The 23925-nt window shown below is 43.1% G+C and overlaps 1 protein-coding gene across 24 annotated transcripts in view; it reads left to right on the forward strand.

The window, feature by feature from the left end:
• The window catches only part of LOC105692132 (ankyrin-3-like), an 87798-nt gene that overhangs the window by 57997 nt on the left and 5876 nt on the right, over positions 1-23925 (forward strand). For 16 of the 24 annotated variants that reach the window (XM_025746240.2, XM_025746238.2, XM_048657322.1 and 13 more), the window contains 3 exons: positions 1109-18544; positions 19751-19825; positions 20620-22527. In XM_025746240.2, the coding sequence (XP_025602025.2) occupies positions 1109-18544; positions 19751-19825; positions 20620-22527 (19419 nt within the window). The remainder of the gene's footprint in view (positions 1-1108; positions 18545-19750; positions 19826-20619; positions 22528-23925) is intronic. The other 8 variants (XM_025746242.2, XM_025746241.2, XM_025746247.2 and 5 more) reach the window with 5 other exon arrangements.

Here is a 23925-nt window from a genome sequence, read left to right on the forward strand (position 1 = left end):
TACGTATCACGAGTACAACGCTAATCGGTATACATAATTCTATGCAACGATCATTGCGGCATACATTAACGGATGTTGGCCGATCGAGTAGAATTGTGCGGTCACCGTGTTACGAGAAAACGTGATTTATTTTACCTTTGCCTTGTGACACACTGTCTTATCTACAGCACATGGGGTATTCCTGGATATCGTATAATGTTAAGAGGGATTTTTAAGAATTACAATTTGTTATTTCACGAAAAAAATCAGTCAACAGTTGTTGTCTATCATTCCCATAATTATTCCACCTGCCTTTGGTGGCTCCAATCTTTAATCACCATTTCACATTAATATCTTTATTTTTGAATAGCAGCTCCTGGAAACCGGTGCAGATTACTCCGGGTTTTTAGGCTTGCTTGTTCTAATAATAGTAACAATTAGCTATTATAGCTTGTGACGACTCTTTTTCACATCTATTGTTAAATAAATATACTCCTAACTCCATAATCCTGTATATTTAACTTTCCCAGTAATATTTTATTTTAGACTTTTCTGTTCTTTCTGATTTAAGTTGTTTTTTCAGCTAGGAAACACTGCAATTATTTGACGCTGCATGAATGAGCCTATCTTTGTGTAGGCACGCGGAGCAGCTGTCCTTAGAAACGATTGTCAACTTGCTATGTTTAAATTTATTTTCTAATCGGATATAACAACTTCACATTTTACAATCACGCAGTGTATGGATATTCATTCGTCCGAAATCATGAAGTTAATTTCAGGTGTCAAGATTAATCTACTTTTCAGACGATCTCTTGAAGGGAATTTATGAGTATTTTGATACGTGAAATGTTTTACTCTCAAATCTTACGGGTACAGATCTGATAACGACGTTGCAATTTGAATATATTGTTTCATAAAATTATACGAAAATATAAAGAGATGGCTGCTCCATGGCACATAATGTACACCTGCGCGCACAATTTAGGAAAAGCCCAGCTAACTGCTACTCGATCAACGCATAAAACCAAGCCAAGCCAGCTTAAACTAATGATTTTTTAGAATGAAATAAGTCTAAACGTTTGTTAATTACGATTTTAGATGCCTAAAATATGTGATGATTAATTAACAGGTGTAATACAAGACGCAGAGAGAAAGAAGGAGAGGTTAGCGGAAGGGTGGTCGGTGGTTAATGATGATGATGATGTGCAGGAAAATAAAGAGGCGGAAGGTGCTGTAGGGCCACGAGTAACTCGGACAGATAATATTGTTACCGTTCAGGGAAAAGATCCCAAATTAGGTCAAACAACCACCGTACACACTTTCATTCGGAAAGATATAGTAGAGCCCACCATAATTAAACAACGTCATGTCGCTGGACCGTCCGTAGACATCGACAACAGTAAAATATCATCCCCCGCAAAACGCGAAACGGTTAGAAAAGATGATTCGAGTTCGGTGAAAAATGTATCTGTTAAAACTACAACATTCACAGATCATTATCCTTCCGTAATTCGGGAGTCTAACGTACCTGGCGAATCAATTATCACTAAAGAAACGCATTACTTCGGACCTAGCGATCCTGTAATCGGTTCGGGCGCCACGGTTGTAACTGCAGATCCTAAGGAATCTGTGTCAATTTCAACTCGCGAATCTCATTCCTCAGGTCAACCAACACATACCACTACCACTACTACAATTATTACGCAATCGAGTAACTCGCCAAAACCAATTGTAGGTGTGGAATCTTCTGGTTCCACTGACAAACCGTCAGACGAGCATGTACAAAGAGGTAAGGTTGTTATTTCAGGCGTAGTGAAAGAGATAGAATTTAGATCTGACAAGGTAGTGAAAGATGGCAAAGACTTAGCCGGCGATCTTAGGGGTGAAACTGATCCGAACGAGGGTCCTATAAAGAGCATCGCGAAAATTTACGACGACGCCGATACGATGCTGTCCCATGTCAGCAAGGACGTCGCCAGTGAAAAAGAAAGATTGGCGAACGAGGGTAAAGAAATCGACGAAAAATTAGCAGCGATCGCGGATCAAGCGGCCGATGATCTCCAGCATAAACCGAAAGAGATCAAAGGTATTCTTAAAATCGAGGCCAAGAAAATCGACACAACGATGGTCAAAGATAAACCACAGGAAGATCCGAAAGCATCGGCCTATGAAGTGATTTATAACGTGCAACAGACGGTCGAAGATGCCAAAGAAAAAGGCGAAAAGGACTCAAAAAAATTGAAGGATAAGTCCGGCGGAATATTTTCAGGAATCTTCAAAACACCTAAACTGAAGAAAGGAAGATCTAAGGACTCTAAAGATTTGTCATTCGACAGTGGGGATGAAGATACTAAAAATTCGACGCTCAAATTCCTTGAAGATACGAGAAGAACGGCCGACAGAGCATACGAACCAGAACGCGTCCCCAGTCCAGCTTATCAACCTTCCGCTCCAGTCGATGACCAGGAAAATGACGCCCTCAGAAACATCAAACTGTCTACAGCCCAGTTTCTTGACGATACAAGAAGAACTGCTGAGACCTTCGGCAGACAACCGGTGGAAATAATTCAAGTTACCACGAACGTCACAGGTGGATATGATACCGTCAAAGTGGATAGTCAAAAAGATCTCAAACCACCCCCTATTCCTCCTCGTTCCTCAACTGCGGAGGCGAAGAAAACCAAGGAGGTCATCACAGTAACCAGTCCGGAGAAAGCAAAATCTTTGGAGGATAAGACTAAACATGTCGTCTCAACTATTACGGTCACTGAAAAAAATTGGACGGGACAAGACGTCACCGGTATTGCGAAAGATAAACCCGTCGATGCAGTCAAAGCATCGACTCTACCCGATGATAAGAGTAAACCTACCAAAGTAATAAAGGAATCGACCGAACACGTCACCACTGAAGTAATAGACGCTAAAAACAAAGCGAGTCCGGTTGCTAAAAAAGTTACCGAAAATGTGAAAGACCTTAGCGAAGAAGCTAAAGATAAAGGAAGCGGTTTCTTCGGAATATTCAAAAGTCCCAAGTCCAAGGACAAAAGGAGAAGCAAATCAAAGGACAAGGGATCCTCGAAAGAAACATCCTTCGACAGCGGTGACGAAGAACTGAGGATTACGACTGCCAGATTCTTGGATGATACAAGAAAAGCTGCCGATCAAAGAAGAGATTCGGCAAGTCCACCGGTATCGCATCCACAAGTAACGGTGGACGATAAAATAAATAGATTCGTTGACAACGTCCATTATGAATTTGATACACCAAAAGACAAGATCAAAGGAACATTTTACGACGTGAAAGCGGCTGCGGATAAAATTGACGGTGGTTTACAGAAGACCGTTTCAGGCGAAGTACAAAAAGTTTCAGATAAGACAGCGGAAAATCTATCGACCGCTACGGCTGGTATTATTTCTACGATCGCCAGCGTAGCTGTTGCCGGTGACGCTGTTAAATCTGACGTTAAAACGGCAAGTGACGCAGCTGTCGACAAGGCTAAAGACGCCGGAGATAAGATCGTAACAACTGTGCGTAAAGATATCGAAGTTATTCAAGAGACGATTCCAACGGAAATACGCAGTATCAATGACCAAATAACCACAGCTGAACAAGATCTTCAGAAAACTTTCCATGACATCGACGTATCAATCGCGGATAGCGGCAGACGTAAATTTAATAATGGTAAAAATTTTACGGAACGAGCATCCGTTGAAATACAAAAAGATGTTAAGGCGGTAACGGAGCCCGTTATAGCCGGTGAGAAGAAGGTGACGAAAACAGTTGAAACATTATCACAGGAATTGGACGATGATCTCAAAGATGTGTCTGATGAAATCAAAGAAAAAAGTGGTGGCTTCTTCGGGATTTTCAGGAGTCCAAAGTCGAAGAGTAAGAAGAGAGGGAAATCGAAGGACAAGGACTCCAAAGAAGCCTCGTTCGACAGTGGAGATGAAGAGCTGAGAATAGCGACCGAAAAATTCCTTCAAGATACGAGGAAAACAGCAGATAGCCGTTTTGTGAACGATTCCACCATTCCTACCATAGCCGTAGTTGGTAGTACACCCACGGGTTCTATTGATCGCCGGGAACAGAAAATCGCTCCGACGATCATTGAGGACACCAAGAATTTGAAGGGTAAGGTTGAAATACCAACGGCGCAGAAAGATATAACAACGATCTCTGAAAAAGAGACCGAAGAAGTAAAAGAGGCCAAGGAAACAGGGTCAGGACTTTTGTCGGGAATATTGAAGGAGGTAACGGAAGATGTCAAAGAATTTTGGGATGGAAGCAAAAAAGAAGCTGAGCAAGAAGAAGAAAAAACGAAGCGTTTACATCAGGAGAATATTGCAAGCAAAGAACCCCAAAAAGTTATATCAACTACTACCACAGTAATTACAAGAGAGATTACAGAACGCCAAAATAATGGAATTAAGGAAATCAGTAGTGCCCAACCGAAATCTGATGTTCAATCTTCAGTGACAACTGGCAGACATCCAGAATTGGGCATTCGAGTTATCGAAAGAAGGGAGTATACTTCCAAGACAGACACTAAGCCGAAACCAGATGAACAGGCTTTGTCAACAAAGCTTGGATCACCTGAAAAGGAAGTCAAGGATCGCAAGTCAGAAGTTAGTGTTGAGAAATCGACAGAATCAGAAGACGATAGCACTAAGGAGAAAGGAGGCGGGTTTTTCGGAATTTTCAAAAGCCCAAAATCCAAGAGTAAAAGACGATCAAAGTCGAAACAGTCGTCTCGTGAAGCTTCCGTTGACAGCGCTGACGAGGATCTCAGATTGGCCACAGCTTCGTTTTTGGCTGACATGAAAACTGCTGCGGAAACTGCACACGTAAGTCCACCTCCACTTATAAAGGAAGTCGAGACTAACATCGAGCAAGTAAAACCAGACGCAGTTGATTTGAAATTTGCTACTACCCAATTTTTGGATGACACTAGAAAAGCTAGCGAAGATATTGGCATTATTGGAGGACAATTCTCTAAAGATCAAAAATCGGTCACTCCTCCGAAGAAAGAATTATCTTCACAGACCACGAAAACTGTCCATACCGTGACAATTTCAGGATCTAAGGCTCCCAAGGAAACCGAAAATCTGAACGAGAAGAGCGGTTTCATCTCTGGACTCTTGACGGGAACTAAACAGACTATTGGTGAAGTATCAGATGATATTAAAGATCACTTCAAAGAGGTACCCAAACAAGTAAAAGACGGAGAACAACTGGTGAAAAGTACAGCTCAAGAAACATCGAAAAATATCGTCGACGCTAAGAATAATGTTGTACAAAACGTCGGCGATTTAGAAGTACAATTGACAGAGGCGATAGACCGTGATTCGAAAGCACTCCTCAAGGCTTCTAAAGACGCGAAAGATGAAACGCAGCAGAAGTTGGCTGCCGATATCGGAGCTGTATCTAAAACTGCTCAAGATGCACGTGCAAAGGTCTCCCAAGAGGGCAAGAAATTGGCTGACGATGTCGAAGATGGTGCGAAAAAGATTATTGAAACAACCACTTCTGTTAAAGATGGAATTGAACAAAAAACAAAACAAGGAATTGATGCTGCGAAAGACAAGGCAGCAGCCGCAGATGATGCCGTAACTGAGGCTATCGACGAGACCAGCGACAAAGCTGCTAAAAAAGCGAAGAAAGCCAAACAAAAAGGTAGCCGATTTTTGTCGGGTATATTCAAAAGTTCGAAGAATTCGATCGATGAAGTCAAAGATGATGTTGGAAAATTGGTCGATGATTCGAAGAGAGCAACAGAAGAAGGAGTAGAGAACGCGAAACGGGCCGCTCAAGAAGTAGCCGGCAAAATAAAAGATACCGCAGATGAAGCAGCAGATAGCGCCCAAAAAACCAAAGATAAAATATCCCAGGAAATCAAAGAGGATTCACAAAAAATTGCAGATGCATCTAAGGCTGCCAAAGACAAAGCTAAAGAGAAGTTAACTACGGGTGCCGAAATTGTGTCAGACACTACGAAAGGTGCCGCTGATAAAGTTTCCAAAGGTGCTACAGACGTCTTCAAAGCAGTTAAAGATGGCACAGAAACAATGGTTACAAAATCCGTCGAAGCCAAGGACAAGGTGGGTGCAGAAATCAAAGACGATGCTAAAATCGTTAAAGATAAGTTGTCATCGGCAGCTGATTCTGTAGCAACTACCGCTGGAGCTGCAAAAGACAAAACAACTAAAGAAGCGAAGAAGGCCAAGGAGAAGACCAGCGGATTTTTGTCAGGTATCTTCAAAGGTGCGAAACAATCCGTTGAAGAAGTTAAAGCAGACGCAGGTGATTTTCTTGAGGAGACCAAGAGAGAAGAGGAACGTGCTCGTCGCGCTGCTGAAGAAGCATCTGAGAAAGTTAAGAATGTCAAAGACGAGGTTCTAGATGGTACGAGAAATACGACTGCTCAACTAAAGCAGGAAATTTCGGAAGACTCCAAAAAAGTTGTCGACGCTGCTAAAAACGCAAAGGACAAAGTCAAGGAGAAAATTAACGCAGGTGCTGATGTCGTGACTGATATCGCTGAAGACGCAACTAACAAGGTCTCCAAAGGAACAATGGGCATAATTGAAAAAGCCAAAGGTAGCACCGAAGAAGCTATCACAAAATCAAAGGACGTCAAGGATAAGATCGGTAAAGAAGTTGAAACAGACGTAACGTTGATCAAAGACGGATTAGCCTCTGCAGCTGATGCTGCGGTAGACACTGCTGCAGCCACGAAAGATAAAACTGCTAAGGAAATCAAAAAAGCCAAAGACAAAAGCGGTGGATTTTTGTCCGGTATATTCAAAACTGCTAAGCACGCGGCTGATGAAGTCAAAGGAGATGTCGGTGAGTTCCTCGAAGAAACGAAGAAAGAAGCTCATGATGAAGAAGAACGTGCGAGACGTGCCGCCCAAGAGGCATCAGCAGAACTGAGCAAAACCAAAGACAAAATTGTAGATGATGCGAAAAACGTGCAAGATAAAATCTCAGGAAAAGTCATCGGGGAAACGCAGAAGCTCGTTGACGCTTCCGTTAGTGCGAAAGACAAGGCTAAAGAACAATTGGCCGCTGGCGTTGACGCTGTCGTCGATACCACCAAGGACGGTGCTGATAAGGTTTCGAAGGGAACCGCAGAATTGATCGACAAAACCAAACAAGGTGCAAACATTGTCGTTGAGAAAACTACGGACTTGAAAGATAAGGCGGCTAAAGAAATCAAAGATGACATTGAAGTAGTTAAGGATAACATAGCTTCCGCGACACATGCTGTTGCTGATACTGCTTCATCAGCTAAGGACAAAACAACAAAGGAAGTAAAAGAAGCTAAAGAAAAAGGAGTTGGATTCTTCTCTGGTATTTTCAAAGGTGCCAAGGATACCGTTGATGACGTCAAAGAAGATGTTGGAGAGCTACTGGACGAGACGAAAAAGAAAGCTGAGGAGAAGAAAAAGCATGCGAAGCATGCTGCCGAACAAGTATCCGCAGAAATCAAGGATACTAAAGACAAAGTTGTTAGTGATGCAGAAGAGCTTCAGGCCAAATTATCTCGGAAAGTGAGTGAAGATTCCAAAAAACTGGCTGATGCAGCTGAAGGCGCAAAAAATAAGACGAAAGAACAAGTGGCTGCTGGGGTCGATGTTGTTGTCGATACTACCAGGGATGCCACCAAAAAAGTTTCTGACGAATCTGCCAAGCTAGCTGATAAAGTGAAGCAAAGTGTAGTCGAAGTCGGAGAGAAGACTCAAGAAGTCAAAGGTAAGGCAGAAAAGAAAATCAAGGACGATGCCAAAATTGTCGAAGATAACATAGCATCAGCAGCTGGTGCTGTTGCTGATGGTGTCACGTCAGCCAAGAATAAAACTGCGAAGGAAGCAAAGAAGGCGAAGGACAAAGGCAGTGGGTTCTTATCTGGCATTTTCAAAGGAGCTAAGCACGCCGTTGACGAGGTGAAAGAAGACGTCGGTGAGTTCATTGAGGAAACCAAGAAAGAGGCCGTAACGGAAGAAGAAAAAGCCAAACGTGCCGCTCAGGAAGCTGCCGATAACATCAGAGGAGTCAAGAGCGAAGTTTCAGATGCTGCACAAAATGTTAAAACCAAAATATCTTCAGAAATTACTGACGAGTCGAAAAAGCTTTCTGACAAAGCTAGAGAAGTGAAAGATCAGGCAAAAGAAAAATTCAATACTGGTGCAGAAGCTATATCTGATACTACAGAAGCAGTAGCTAGGAAAATATCAAAAGAAGGACACGATCTTGCTGCAATGGCAAAGGATGGCTCACAATCGATCGTTAAAAAATCTAAGGATGCCAAAGATAAGGTGGGTAAGAAAATTACGGAGGATACCAAAGCTGTGAAAGACAAATTGTCTTCTGCAGCTGATGCAACAGCTGATGCAACGGAAGCAGCAATTGATAAAACTGCTGCTGAGGTCAAAAAAGCGAAGGAGAAGACCGGTGGATTTTTGTCTGGCATTTTCAAGGGCGCCAAACACGCTGCTGATGAAGTGAAAGCGGATGCTGGAGATTTTCTGGAGGAAACAAGGAAAGAGGAAGAACGTGCTAGACGTGCTGCGGATGAAGCGTCTAAACAACTGGAAAATATCAAAGATGAAGTTGTAGATGATGCGAAAGATGCAACCTCGAAAATTACCCAACAAATCTCTGATGACTCTAAAAAAATTGTGGACGCCGCCAAGAGCGCGAAAGATAAAACGGCGGAACAAATAAGTTCCGGTGCTGACAAAATTTCTGGTGCCACAAAAACTGCAGCCGACAAAGTTTCCAAAGAAGCGTCAGAACTGGTCGAAAAAACTAAAGATGGAGTACAATCAATTGCCGAAAAATCTAAGAGCGTCAAGGATAAGGTTGGTAAGGAAATCAAAGAGGATACCAAAGCTGTGAAAGACAAATTGTCTTCTGCAGCTGATGCAACGGCTGATGCGACGGAAGCAGCGATTGATAAAACTGCTGCCGAAGTCAAAAAAGCGAAAGAGAAAACCGGCGGATTTTTGTCTGGTATTTTCAAGGGCGCCAAACACGCCGCCGATGAAGTGCAAGAAGAAGTTGGACACTTCGTTGATGACACAAAGAAGGAGGCTGAAGCCGAAGCCGAACGCGCTAAAAAATCAGCATCGGAAACATCTGAAAAAGTCAAAGGCATCAAGGACAAAGTCGTCGATGGTGCCAAGGGTGCCGCAGAGAAGATATCTCAAGAGGTAACTGAAGACGCGCAAAAAATTGCCGACGCTGCCAAGACCGCCAAAGATAAAACGGCGGAACAAATAAGTGCCGGTGCTGACAAAATTTCTGACACTACCAAAACTGCAGCCGACAAAGTTTCCAAAGAAGCGTCGGAACTAGCCGGAAAAACTAAAGATGGCGTACAATCAATTGCCGACAAATCTAAGAGCATCAAGGATAAGGTGGGCAAGGAAATCAAAGAGGATACCAAAGCTGTGAAAGACAAATTGTCTTCTGCAGCTGATGCAACGGCTGATGCGACGGAAGCAGCGATTGATAAAACTGCTGCTGAGGTCAAAAAAGCGAAGGAGAAGACCGGCGGATTTTTGTCTGGCATTTTCAAAGGTGCCAAACACGCTGCTGATGAGGTGAAAGCGGATGCTGGAGATTTTCTAGAAGAAACAAGGAAAGAGGAGGAACGCGCTAGGCGTGCTGCTGAAGAAGCGTCTAAAAAAATAAGCGATACGAAAAAGCAAGTTGTGGGCGATATAACGGACGCGACAACTAAAATCTCTGAAGATGTTACTGTGGGTTCCCAAAAAATCGCAGACTCGTCCAAGGATGCGATAGATAAGACAAAAGAAAAATTACATGCTGGAGCAGAAATCATTGCTGATACCACAAAAGCAGCAGCTGATAAGGTATCCCATGAAGCTTCCGTAGCTGCTGGTAAGGCTAAGGACGGCACCGGGTCAATAATTGAGAAATCCAAAGATGTCAAAAATCAAGTGGGCAAAGAAATTAAGGATGACGTTAAAACTGTCAAGGAAAAATTAGCTTCAACGGCGGAAGCTGTCGCTGATACTGCCTCTGCTGCTCAAGACAAAACGACACAGGAATTAAAAACGGCTAAGGAAAAAACCGGTGGATTTTTATCTGGCATATTCAAAGGCGCGAAACACGCTGTTGGAGAAGCTAAGGATGATGTTGAAGAATTCTTCGAAGGGACCAAGAAAGAAGCCGAATCCGAAGCTGATCGTGCGAAAAAAGCGGCACAGGACGCTTCTGAACATGTCAAAGATGTCAAAGACAAGGCTCTTGATGGTGTAAAAGATGCGTCAGCCAAATTCTCCCAGGGAATAGCTGAAAATTCTGAAAAGCTTTCCGTCGCATCAAAGACAGCAAAAGATCAGGTGAAAGAAAAATTAGACGATGGTGTTACGGCTGCATCTGATACCGCAAAAGCTGCCGCTGATAAAGTTTCTAAGGGAGCTACCGGTCTTGTTGATAAAACAAAGGATAGTAAAGATAAGGTGGGTAAGGAAATAAAGAAAGATGTAAAAATAGTTGAAGAGAAATTGAGTTCAGCTACTGATGCTGTTGTGGATACGGCAGTATCTGCCAAAGATAAAACTGCAGATGAAGTGAAAAAGGCCAAGGAAAAGAGCGGCGGATTTTTGTCCGGTATTCTTAAAGGCGCTAAGCATGTGGTCGATGAAGTCAAAGAAGACGTTGGAGAATTTTTCGACGATACGAAGAAAGAGGCGGAAGCGGAAGCGGAGCGTGCCGGTAAAGCTGCAAAAGAAGCATCCGATAAGATCAAAGATAAAAAAGACAAGGTCGCGGAAAGTGTGAAAGACACTACCTCAAAGGTGACACATGAGATCAAAGAGGATTCACAAAAGATTGCGGATGCTGCTAGAAGTGCCAAGGATAAAACTAAGGAAAAAGTAGACGCAGGTGTCGCGGTCGTGTCTGATGCCACCAAATCTGTATCCGACAAAGTTTCTGGAAAAGCTGAAGAAATTGCCAATCGAGTTAAGGATGGCAAGGAGGAAGTTGTCCAAACGTCCAAAGAACTCACGACCAAAGTTGGTAAAGAACTGAAAGATGACGCTGAACTTATCAAAGATAAGTTCGTATCAGCCACCGATGATGCGGGAAATAAAGTTGAGGCTGTCGCTGACAAAGCTGCGAAGGAATCCAAAAAGGCGAAGGAAAAAGGAGGGCGCTTTTTATCCGGAATTTTCAAAGGAGCGAAACAAACGGTCGACGATGTTAAAGATGATGCTGGTAAATTCCTGGAAGAGACAAAAAGGGAAGAAGAGCGAGCTAAACGTACTCTGGAGGAGACATCCAAAAAAGTTCAAGACGGAGCAGCAGCTGATCTCAAGGATGTTGAGGCTAAGATCGCTGAGGGAATAGCTGAGGATTCTGAGAAGCTTAAAAACGCAGCCAAGAGTGCCCAGGAAAAAACGAAGCAGCAATTAACGGCTGGAATCGAAGTTTGCACCGATAACGTCAAAGCTGCAGCAGACAAAGTTTCTAAGGAAACTACAGCACTCGCTGACAAGGCTAAAGAAGGCAAGGACAAAGCGGGAAAGAAAATCAAGGAAGAGGCCCAACTGGTCAAAGACAATGTAGTTTCAGCGGTGGATACCGCTGCCGATACCGCCGCATCTGCTAAAGACAAAACAATACAGGAGGCGAAAAAAGCTAAGGATAAAACTGGCGGATTCTTATCAGGAATTTTCAAAGGTGCCAAACATGCAGTCGATGAAGTCAAAGAAGAAGTAGGAGAGTTTCTGGATGATACAAAAAAAGAGGCCGAATCAGAAGCAGAAAAAGCCAAACGCAGTGCTCACGAAACATCTGAAAATGTCAAAGACATCAAAGATAAGATAGTAGCAGGAACGAAAGATACTATTGCTGAAGTATCCCAAGAAGTTTCTGAAGATTCCAAGAAGCTTTCAGATGCTGCTAAGGCTGCAAAAGCCAAAACGGCTGAGAAACTTAACGCAGGTATAGAAGTTGTGACTGACACCACTAAATCAGCAAGTGATGGAGTTAAGAAAGGAACTGCGGAGCTTGTTGGAAAGGTGAAAGATGGCACCGAAGCGGTTGTGGAAACGTCTAAGGACCTCAAAGATAAGATTGGTAAAGAAATTACTGATGATGTTGAAGCGGCGAAAAACAAAGTAGCTTCAGCAGCTGATTCCGTCGCTGATGTTGCCACATCTGCTAAAGAAAAGACCGCCCAGGATGTCAAAAAGGCGAAGGAAAAGGGCAGCGGATTTTTGTCCGGTATTTTCAAAGGTGTGAAACATGCTGCCGACGAAGTGAAGGAAGACGTCAGCGACTTTGTCGATGACACGAAGAAGGAGGCTGAAGCCGAAGCCGAACGCGCTAAAAAATCAGCGTCGGAAACGTCTGAAAAAGTCAAAGGCATCAAGGACAAAGTCGTCGATGGTGCCAAGGGTGCCGCAGAGAAAATATCTCAAGAGGTAACTGAAGACGCGCAAAAAATTGCGGACGCTGCCAAGACCGCCAAAGATAAAACGACGGAACAAATAAGTGCCGGTGCTGACAAAATTTCTGACACTACCAAAACTGCAGCCGACAAAGTTTCCAAAGAAGCGTCGGAACTAGCCGGAAAAACTAAAGATGGCGTACAATCAATGGCCGACAAATCTAAGAGCATCAAGGATAAGGTGGGCAGGGAAATCAAAGAGGATACCAAAGCTGTGAAAGACAAATTGTCTTCTGCAGCTGATGCAACGGCTGATGCGACTGAAGCAGCGATTGATAAAACTGCTGCCGAAGTCAAAAAAGCAAAAGAGAAGACCGGCGGATTTTTGTCTGGCATTTTCAAGGGCGCCAAACACGCTACTGATGAGGTGAAAGCGGATGCTGGAGATTTTCTGGAGGAAACAAGGAAAGAGGAGGAACGCGCTAGGCGTGCTGCTGAAGAAGCGTCTAAACAACTGAAAAATATCAAAGATGAAGTTGTAGATGATGCAAAAGATGCAACCTCAAAAATTACCCAACAAATCTCTGATGACTCTAAGAAAATTGTGGACGCTTCCAAAAGCGCAAAAGACAAAGCCGTAGATAAATTACATACCGGCATTGAAGGCATCTCGGATACGACCAAAGCAGCCGCCGACAAAGTCTCCGAAAAAACTTCTGAACTTGTTGGTAAAGTCGAAGATAACGCAGAAGCAGCTATCAAGAAATCTAAAGATGCAAAAGACAAAGTTGGCAAGGAAATCAAAGACGAAGTGAAAGTCGCTAAAGACAAATTAGTCGGTGCCGCCGACGCAGTTGCCGATACCGCAGAATCTGTCAAGAACAAAACTGCTAAGGAAGCCAAAAAAGCCAAAGAAAAGAGCAGTGGATTTTTCTCCGGTATATTCAAAGGTACAAAGCACGCCGTCGATGGTGCCAAAGATGATATTGAAGATCTTGTTGAAGGTGCGAAGAAAAATGCAGAAGAAAAGGGTGAGCGCGTCAAAGTTGCCGCTCAAGACACGTCCGAAAAAATTAAAGATGCGGCCAGCAAGGTTTCGCAGGAAATATCCGAAGAGTCTAAAAAACTTTCAGATGCGTCCAAAAACATTAAGGATAAAGCCGAAGAAAAGTTGGTGGCTGGTGCTGGAATCGTTTCGGACACCACCAAATCTGCGGCTGATCAAGTTTCTAAAACGACCGCAGACCTCACCGAAAAAGCTAAAGACGGTGCACAATCGATCGTTGAAAAGTCCAAGGACATCAAGGACGAGGCAAGCAAGGGAATCAAAGATAACGTCGAAGTAATCAAGGACAAATTAACTTCGACGGCCGATGCTGTCGCGGATTCCGCTACATCTGCTAAAGATAAAACAACGCAGGAAGCCAAAAAAGCTAAAGAGAAGACCAGTGGATTCCTGTCCGGTATTTTCAAGGGCGCTAAACACGCGGTTGATGAGGTCAAAGAAGAAGTCGGAGAGTTTTTGGATGACACGAAGAAAGAAGCGGAGTCAGAAGCGGATCGTGCTAAACGCACTGCTCATGAAACTTCCGAAAAAATAAAAGACGTAAAAGATCAAGTTGTAGATGGTGCCAAAGAAGCAACAGCTAAGGTATCACAAGAAATAACAGAGGATTCCAAAAAATTGTCCGAAGCATCTACGAAACTGAAAGATAAAACGAAGAAAAAACTCACGGTCGGTTTCGAAACTGTGTCTCATACCACCAGCGATGCAGCAGATAAGGTTTCCGAGGGCGCCTCAAAACTCGCCCAAAAGACCCGAGATACTGCGGAAACAGTTCTGGACAAATCTAAGGACGTCAAGGACCAAGTGGGCAAGGAAATCAAGGATGATACCAAGGTGGTGAAGGACAAATTGACTTCTGCAGGTGATGCTGTCTCCGACGCTGCAGATGCTGTGATCGAAAAATCGGCGAAAGAAGCCAAAAAGGCGAAAGAAAAAAGCAGTGGATTTTTGTCCGGTATATTCAAAGGGTCCAAACATGCTGTTGACGAGGTGAAAGCGGACGCTTCTGGTTTCTTAGACGAGATGAAAAAGGAGGAGGAGCGCGCCAGACTTGCTGGTCAAGAAGCATCCGACAAATTGAAACAAGTTGCTGAGGACGTCAAAGCCGGCGCTTCAACTGCAGAAGATGAGCTATCGCGGAAGGTTGAAGAAGAATCCAAGAAACTTGTGGACGCATCTAAAGATGTCAAGGATAAAACCAAATCGAAAATTGCTGCCGGTGTCGATGTCGTTTCCGATACGACCAAACAGGCTGTAGATAAGGTTTCCGCAGAGGCTGCAAATCTTGCTGCAGAGGTTGAAGATGGCGCAGGAAAAATCGTTCAAAAATCCAAGAAGACCAAGGATAAAATTGGCAAGGAAATCAAAGACGATGCTAAGATTGTCGGAGATACCGTAGTCTCGACCGTTGACACAGTAGTGGACACCACTCAAGCTGCCAAAGATAAAACCATAAAGGAAGCCAAAAAAGCTAAGGAGAAGGGCAGTGGATTTTTATCCGGTATTTTCAAAGGCGCTAAGCACGCCGTCGATGAGGTCAAAGAGGATGTTAGCGAATTCCTTGACGAAACCAAAAAGGAGGCTAAGGAAGAGGAAGAACGTGCGAGACGGGCTGCCGAGAAAGCGTCGGAGGACGTTAAAGATGTCAAAGAAAAGCTGTCACAGCAAGCCTCCGACGGTGCGCAAAAAATTTCAGACGCTGCCAAGGGAGCGACAGACAGAACTAAGGAAACGGTGATGTCTGGCGCCACAGCTGTGTCCAGTGCAACGAAAACTGCGGGCGAGAAAATTTCCAAAGGAGCCACGGATCTTGCTGAAAAATTGAAAGATGATACGGAAACGATTGTTGAAAAATCGAAGGAGCTCAAGGACAAGATTGGCCAGGAAATCAAGGAAGACGCGGCTACTGCAAAGGACAAGTTGACCTCAGCAGCCGACACGGTTGCCGGTACTGCTGAATCTGCCAAGGACAAAACTGCGAAGGAAGCCAAGAAAGTCAAAGAAAAGGGTAGTGGATTTTTCTCTGGCATTTTCAAAGGCGCGAAACATTCGGTTGGTGAAGCCAAGGAAGATGTCGAGGAGTTCCTTGATGGCAAGAAGAAGGAGGTGGAATCGGAAAAAGAGCGTGCGAAGCGCACGGCAAAAGAAACATCTGAAAAAATCAAGGAAGCCAGCGGACGAGTTGCAGATGCCGCGGACACTTTGAAAACTCAAATATCACAAGAAATCGAAGAAGATTCGAAAAAAATTGCCGAAATGTCCAAGAGCGCCGGAGAAAAAACTAAAGAACAACTCGATGCCGGCGTTGCAGCGGTCTCCGATACTGCTAAAGCCGTAACTGATAAGGTATCCAAAGAAAGTTCGGATCTTGTCGGCAAGGCTAAGGATGGCGCACGAAACATCGCAGAAAAGTCTAAGGACGCGAAGGATAAGGTTGGCAAGGAGATTAAAGACGACGTTCAAGTGACTAAGGAAAAAATAGCTTCCGCGGTTGATGCTGTCGGTGATTCTGCTGCTTCAGCCAAAGATAAAACCGTGCAAGAGGCGAAAAAAGCTAAAGAAAAAGGCAGCGGATTTTTGTCAGGTATTTTCAAAGGGGCCAAACACGCCGTTGACGAGGTGAAAGAAGATATCAGTGAATTCATTGAAGAAACTAAAAAAGAAGCCGAAACCGAAGAAGAGAAAGCCAAACGTGCTGCGCAGGAAGCAGCCGATAACGTGAAAGGAGTGAAAACCGATATCACGAATGCTGCACAAAATTTGAAAGCTGAAGTATCCGCGGAAGTATCTGCAGGTTCCAAAAAGATTTCTGATGCAGCTGAAAGTGCCAAAGACAAAACGAAAGGAGAAATCGGTGCTGGTGTAAAAGTCATCTCTGATTCTACCAAAGCTGCAGCTGATAAGGTCTCCAAAGAGGCTTCTGAGCTCGCCAAAAAAGCTGGGGATACCACGGAGTCGGTTATTACGAAATCCAAGGAGGTCCAGGACAAAGTGGGCAAGCAAATCAAAGATGACATCGAAGTGGCTGAAGACAAGTTGACATCAGCCGCTGACACTGTTGGTGAAACAGCCGCATCTGCCAAAGACAAAACAACGCAAGGAGCCAAAAAAGCTAAGGAAAAGAGCGGCGGATTTTTGTCTGGCATCATCAAAGGTGCGAAACATGCCGTAGAAGAAGTTAAAGAAGACATCGAAGAATTCTTGGAAGATACAAAGAAAGAGGCGGATTCGGAGGCCGAAAAAGCTAAACGAGCCGCGCACGAGACATCCGAAAAAGTGAAGGACATCAAGGATCAAATTATTGATGGGACGAAGGACGCAGGTGAGAAAGTATCGCAAGAAATAGCCAAAGATACCGAGAAGATCGTCGACGCCGCTAAAAAGGCGAAAGACAAAACAAAGGAGACGGTGGTTGCTGGCGCTGAAGTTGTATCCGATACGACTAAAGCTGCAGCAGATAAAGTTTCCAAAGGAGGATCTGCCGTTGTCGAAAAGGCTAAGGATGTCAAGGATAAGGTCGGCAAGGAGATGAAGAAAGATGTAAAAGTGGTTGAAGAGAAACTGAGTTCAGCAGCTGACGATGTCGCTGACAGCGCGGTAGCAGCTAAAGACAAGACCGTTCAAGAAGCTAAAAAGGCCAAGGATAAGACCGGTGGATTTTTATCGGGCATTTTCAAAAGCGGCAAACAGTCAGTCGACGAAATTAAAGCTGACGTAGGGGAATTTTACGACGAAACTAAGAAGGAGGCTGAGGCTGCAGGGGAGCACGCGAGGCTGGCCGCAGATGAAACGTCTGAAAACTTGAAACAAATCAAAGACAAAGTTGTCGATGGCACTACAGATGCAGCCACTCAATTATCACAAGAGGTCGCCGAGGGATCTGAAAAAATATCGGACGCTTCTAAGAGTGTAAAGGATAAGGCGAAAACCAAGTTAACGAGTGGATTCAAAACCATTTCCGACACTACAACCGCCGCGGCGGAAAAAGTGTCACAGGGTGCCACAGTTGCTGCAGAAAAAGTGAAACATGGTACAGAAGAGGTTTTAACGAAATCGAAACAAGCCACAGACAAGGCTAGCAAAGAAGTTAAGGATGGGGTGCAAGTTGTTAAGGATGAAACAACAGCGGTTGGCGTTGCCATATCGAATACTGCCGAAGCTTCTGCAGAGAAAGTTTCGAAAGCAGCAAAAAAAGGAAAAGAAAAGGGTAGCAAATTACTATCCGGTATTTTCAAGGGTTCGAAAGACTCGGCGAGTGGTTCCGGATCATTCGACAAACACAAAGAAACTGAATCAAAAGTATCCGACGCATCTGCACAGCAGAAGCAGGGCTCACCGGATATCCCCGAATCAATTTCTGACGCCAAATTGGCGACCATGATGTTTTTGGCGGACACAAGAGGTGTCGCGGAACCTTACGTTCCCGAAAGAGCAGCTCAGAGCTATCCAGACTCCGCTTCAAGTTCGGCGCGAAGTTCGTTGGACCGCGACGCGTCCTTAGGTGAAGAAAAAAAGTCTAAAAAGAGGAAGGGTGGCGTAATATCGAGCATCGTTAAGGGTGCTAAGTCGGCGACTCATAAAATTGCGAAGGAAGTAGACAAAACTGCGGTAGGTCTGAAAGATGCTACCGGAAAATTCTGGGAAGAAACTAAGAGAGAATCGGACGATACTTTGGCTTCGGGAAGCTACGACGTTTCGTCCGCGTCCGTCGAGTCGGATAGAACTCCGGCGATCGACCAAAGTCCGAGTAGTCGTGAATATTTCGTTGATAAATCAAAGCGAGTCGAGAGGATAGGCGACGACGATGATAATTCGATAAAAACAACCGTTAGCGAAAGTAAAGGTAAATTAGTTTCACGCATTCCACAAAAAATTAGCCCGACAAGGGATACGAAAAATATTCCGCTAGATAGCTCAGATAGATTAGTAGCAGGGGTGTCGAGCAGGCTAGAGCACCTAGAGCCTCGCACGCGTCAAACCGTCACCACAGTTGTAACAAAGTCTGTGCGGACGGCAGCAACCCCACCACCCAGCCCCGCCGAGTTCAGTGACAGTAGCATTAAAGGTATCTTGGAATAATTGTGTTATACATATTACATGCCAGCTGTGTGTAACATGATTAATTGATTAAGTTAATGCTTTTGTATAACCTCAGTTTACACCAGCCTTAACGAGGCTACTGAAATAATTAATTTCGCACAGCTATATACCATACCTCAATTACTAACTCCATAACGACCTATTAGCGAATTTTTATTTTTTCCAACCCTCGAATCACATCCACAAAGAACATCCGGTATGAAATTCAATCGGCAACTCTGCAGGATAAAAGAAGCTCACTCGCATATTTTTCAAACTGTTCAGATGCTCATTTTTGTCTTACCGAATAGGGAGGCTCGTTTATTCAAAGATTGATAGACACTTCAAATTCGGAGAGCTGTCTTCGATCGGCTCGGAAAGAGTGGATACAGCAGCCGATTCTCACGATTCTCAAGATTCTCACAATTCTGACACAGGCGAGCCTCTTTTTCGAGTGTAACAAAAATGACTAAAAAATTCGATGGTGTTACAAAAAAAAGCTCGCGTCGTTTCCAATACATTTATCGATTGCTATCGAGGTCAGAAATCATTACTCGAAATTTTTTCATCGTTCATTTCATTTACAAAAAGTAATTTTGATTATGTTCCACAGTTATCCGGGGAGAGCTTAATTTGATTTATTGAACTTGATCGATCCTGTGAATGTATCCTTAAAAATTTCCGAAGAATCCAAATGCCATCCTACGATTAAAATTGAATAACACAACGTTCAAATTGAATAATATATTTTGATTTCATTTTTTGTAAATATATATTTTCAGCCTTACTGTGTATTTACCCATGATTTAAAGAAAGAATATCATTTTTCGTTACAATGCATGTTTACAGGATTTCTGTGCTGTTTTATTTGACACCTTATTGCTATATTCCATGATTAATATTACCACACACATAAAAGAGACGAAAAAAAAAACAAAGTGACCATATTCATTTAAATCGCTGTGTATAATTTTTCTGTATAGTACAATATAGAGATCACATTTATATTATAATTATTGCAGTAAGTAATATCTCTCATTGAATTAACAGGAAACCAAAGACTATAGTGACGCATGAACCGAGGTATGCCATGCAGGGAACACATCATTCATCTAATCTTTGTTAATTCATTGCTTTTAATGTGATCGCATCTCTCACTCCGCAATTGACATGGAAAATCTATAAATTTCAGATGTAACGGAAGAGGCCTCGAGACGAGCTCAAGATCTAGCTGACCAATCCATCGTATCATCTGTGACACGACCAGGTAATATTGTCATCTGAAAATAAACGAAATCGATTACTAAATCATTTACAGCAATATCAGTATCATTAGAAAACTACCGTTTTGGTACCCTCAGGTATTTAGCTTTATCTTTCATATAGTTAGCACTACTGCTAACGCTTCCACACTAACTGATACGTTTGATCGATTAATTCTCAATGTAGTGTCCGGATGTATATCTTTTATTGAAAGGTACTTCAGGATATCTGAATAGATTTTTACTCCAAAGACAAATTTTTATCACTTCGTGATCAAGAGTTACTTTCCATATCAATTCACAATTTATCAGAGTTCTTTTCTTAAGAACTTAACGCCGAACGCAAGTCTCATTGTCAGATATTTCGTTTGGGAAACATCACACGCCATGTCATTCGAGTCATCCATCGGTTTGATAGCGTAATTTATTTTTTTAGAGTCACGGAAATTTACGTCGACAACCGTGACACATTTTATCGTCAAGAAATTTGGAAATCAGCTAATTATCGAAGCTCAATGAATAGACATTTTTCATTCGTAAATCGTTACCTTTGAGTAAAAGAAAATAACGGACTCTAGATAATGTTAAATGTGTGTTTTTTACATATAAACTAATCCTGACGCAATATTGATACTTACTAAACCTAATTAGACCCACAATACAATTGAATCCATCATACGTACGTACATGTATAATGAGGCCCAAATCACTGCTGGGCTAAACTTGAGATAATTAGTGTGTATCAATGTGCTTTATGTCCTTGTTCCTGTTCTTGTCCGTGTCCTTTTGGATGGGTCAGGGCATGATTCTGCTGAGATTGATGGGACTGTAGAGAGGCATGCTACTTCTGCCCCGTCAAAGCAACCTGTTCCTGCCCCTCGCCACTCCTCCAAGTTGTCCACCAAAACTGACTTACACCTACAAATAGAAGATTCGCAAGCGCCTAAGAGCCCGAAAACTAGAATACCAGAGCCAACGTCGAAAATACCGCACAAATCTCCGGAAGTATCGAAGATTCCGTTGAATTCGCCAAAGTCAAGGACACCGGAGAAATCGCGAAGCCCCATCAAGGAAGATATGTTCGCTAAATCGGTCAAAGAACCTCAGAGTCCGAAGAGCAAAATTCCCGTGAAAGTCAAAGAGACGACCAAAGATGGAGAGAAAACAACCGTGAAGGAATTCACCACGGGCGATGGTACGACAACCGTAACCGAGACCGTTACTACTAAATTCATAGAATCGAAATTACCCGCTGATAAGGATATTTTGATCGATGACAAAACTTCACCTCCTAAAGGCGAAGGGAAAACGATAACCGAAACTTACAAAACGGTGAGAACGACGAAAAACGATTACGTCGAACCGATTTTGGTGAAGGGAGATAACGTCACCAGGATGGTAACCACGGTGAAGTCTAGTTCGGGTGAAAGTATCGATCCCCAGAAGTTCAGGGAGAAATTTGAGGACATTTCGGATCTGAGGCCATCCGATACTTCCGAACAGTTTGAGGAGGTACAAAAAGACGGTACGATCGTGAGAACGATCATAACGCGAAAGATTCATTCGGGCGATATCGAGGACCCGAACAAATTGCAGGAGCTTCTGAGGGACGGCGATGGTTCAAGGACGGTAACGACGGTTCGTACCACGACTGGGGAAGATCTTGATCCGGACATGCTGAACAGTTTGTTGAAAGACGGAGGCCTTAGTACAAAAACTGTGAAAACCATCACCCGGAGGGTGGTAAATTCCAACGAATACGACGTCCAAAGTGATGCCGACGGGTCTGCGAATACCGTTTCAGGGTTTACGGCGAGCTCGAAAGTAAGTCCCGCGGAGTTTGACGAACTCCTGAAAAGTGGTGGAATCAGGAAAACCGTAACAACGGTTCAGTCAACAACGGGAGGAAAAGTAGATACCGCCGAATTTGAAGAATTCCTCAAGTCCGATTCCCGCACTACGGGAACCGTAAGATCCGAGTCTGGAAAGGAATTGTCTCTGGAGGATTTCGAGAATCTCTCGAAAGACGACGAGTTTAGGAAGACTTTGACATCGTTCAGGAGCGAGACGGGTGATCCTGTCGATCCGAAACTGTACGAACAGCTGTTGAAAGATGGAAAGGGCATAGTGAGAACCGTGACCACGGTAAAAAGTAGCACAGGTGAGCCGATAGATCTGCAAAAGTTTGATTTCAAAGATGGGAAAACAACGAAAACGGTAACGGTAAGAAGTAGCACGGGAGAGACGATTGACCCGGAAAAATTCAAAGAGCTATTCAAAGAGGGGAACGTTGGATCCCGAAAAGTAATCCGAGAAACGATAAGAACGGTGAAATCGAGTAGCTCCGAACCCTCGGAGTCGTGGACGGAAACTGTCGTAACAAAAAGGTCCAGTGACGGTAAACCGGAGACTTGGCAAACCGTCGTACATTCCGGAGACGTGCGTCCGGAGGAATGGGAGAGCGAATTACCCTTAGACACATCTCCTGGCTCTGGTAATGGTGATTTTTATGCAAAGAACGGTGGTTCAAGACGAGAAATGAACAGCGAATCGGATAGCGATAGTTCACCCCAACCGAGGAGAAGGTCTCCGAGCAAGAGGCGAACGTTAGGCAGTTCTAGTGGATCAGACGTCGCACTGCACGAAGGTGCGGAACTTTCCCCATTGGAAGACGACCAAGGTACCTCACTCACAGCTAACCTTCTAAGTAAGCAATGTATGTACATATCCCGCTACTAACTACCGTTGTCAAAATCTTCAAATTCGACAACATAACTATAAATTCTGTTCTCCGGTGGCTCGGTATGAGATTATATAATAAATAACACGTCGAAACGAAACAATAACTTTTCAATGTCTTGGCTCTCAAGTCACCATTTCGAACGATGGTAGTCCGAATTCACGAGATGCCTCATCTTTTCCTATCTTCTCTCAGAATTATTCCTAGCGAAACGTTGAAATTATAAGCAAAAAAAAAATAGGTGTATATAGATATTGTTTTCTTTCGACACGATCCGCTCGATATGCTGTACCACCGACTATGTCGCCCGCGTCCAATAACTTTTGACTGACAAAAAAAAAAAAGAAATCGTCATTGAATACTCTTCGGAAATACGTACAGCATAACGAATATTATTAAATGACCACATTTGCACATAAACATTAACATTTCTCACGGCATGCGGTCAATATGTATAATATTACGTGTATACGTAGATCTATACCTATCGTCTATAACTGACAAGATCATGAAATTCTTTTCACTAATATCCGTGATGGAAATTTGGAAGGGCAATAAGCTTGCATGGGTATTTACTGGTCTCGCATGGAACGGCGGGCAATCGGCTAGTTGCATTTGCATGAATTTAACGAAACAGTAGACACTTTCGAGATATCGCGTACTTAATCAAACGATAAAAACTGAAAAATTAAGCTTGGAAAATGAAGTAATTATTTTGCCGCTTTGTGGAATTAGGTGTGACAATGTTACTGCAAACATCACATATCGTAGCGAACACTTTTTTTCCACATGGACTCACACAAAACAGCCGCTAGACATAAATTCGGAAGGATAAATTACTGGGATGATTCACCATCACCGTCGGATCTCTTACCGTTGTAGAAATAAAAAAATGAAGAAAAAGAAAAAAAAAAATAACTACCGACGTCGAGTACAGGTATTCGATAATTGTATCATAGATTTTAAGAATTTCAATTAGCACGTGAATTCGACTGATGAATTCTATGAATTATCGTACAAGTTACCATTTTTCTCGAGGTTCGTTCGGATTTTACTAATTTTTCTTCATCTTCTCTCATTGTTAGCCAGGTCCGAAATAACGTAGCGTAGGCTTTAGTCATAGCGAAAAATTAAACGATCGATTAGTTTTGCGTTCAAAAAAGTGTTCACGTATCACTCGGTATTGGTTTATGTTTGTAAAATCTAATTTTTACCGTGACATTTCTCCATATTTCTCAAAAGGCTAAAATTCATTTAGCGTCCAAATGCAATCATCAATCTATGTACATATCCCCATGTTCTATCAAACTTTGACGATTTATTATCCATTTATTTACTCGTTTATTTATTTCCCTTTTCACAATT

This window comes from Athalia rosae, chromosome 6 (genome assembly GCF_917208135.1).
Source record: "Athalia rosae chromosome 6, iyAthRosa1.1, whole genome shotgun sequence".
Classification (NCBI taxonomy): domain Eukaryota; kingdom Metazoa; phylum Arthropoda; class Insecta; order Hymenoptera; family Athaliidae; genus Athalia; species Athalia rosae.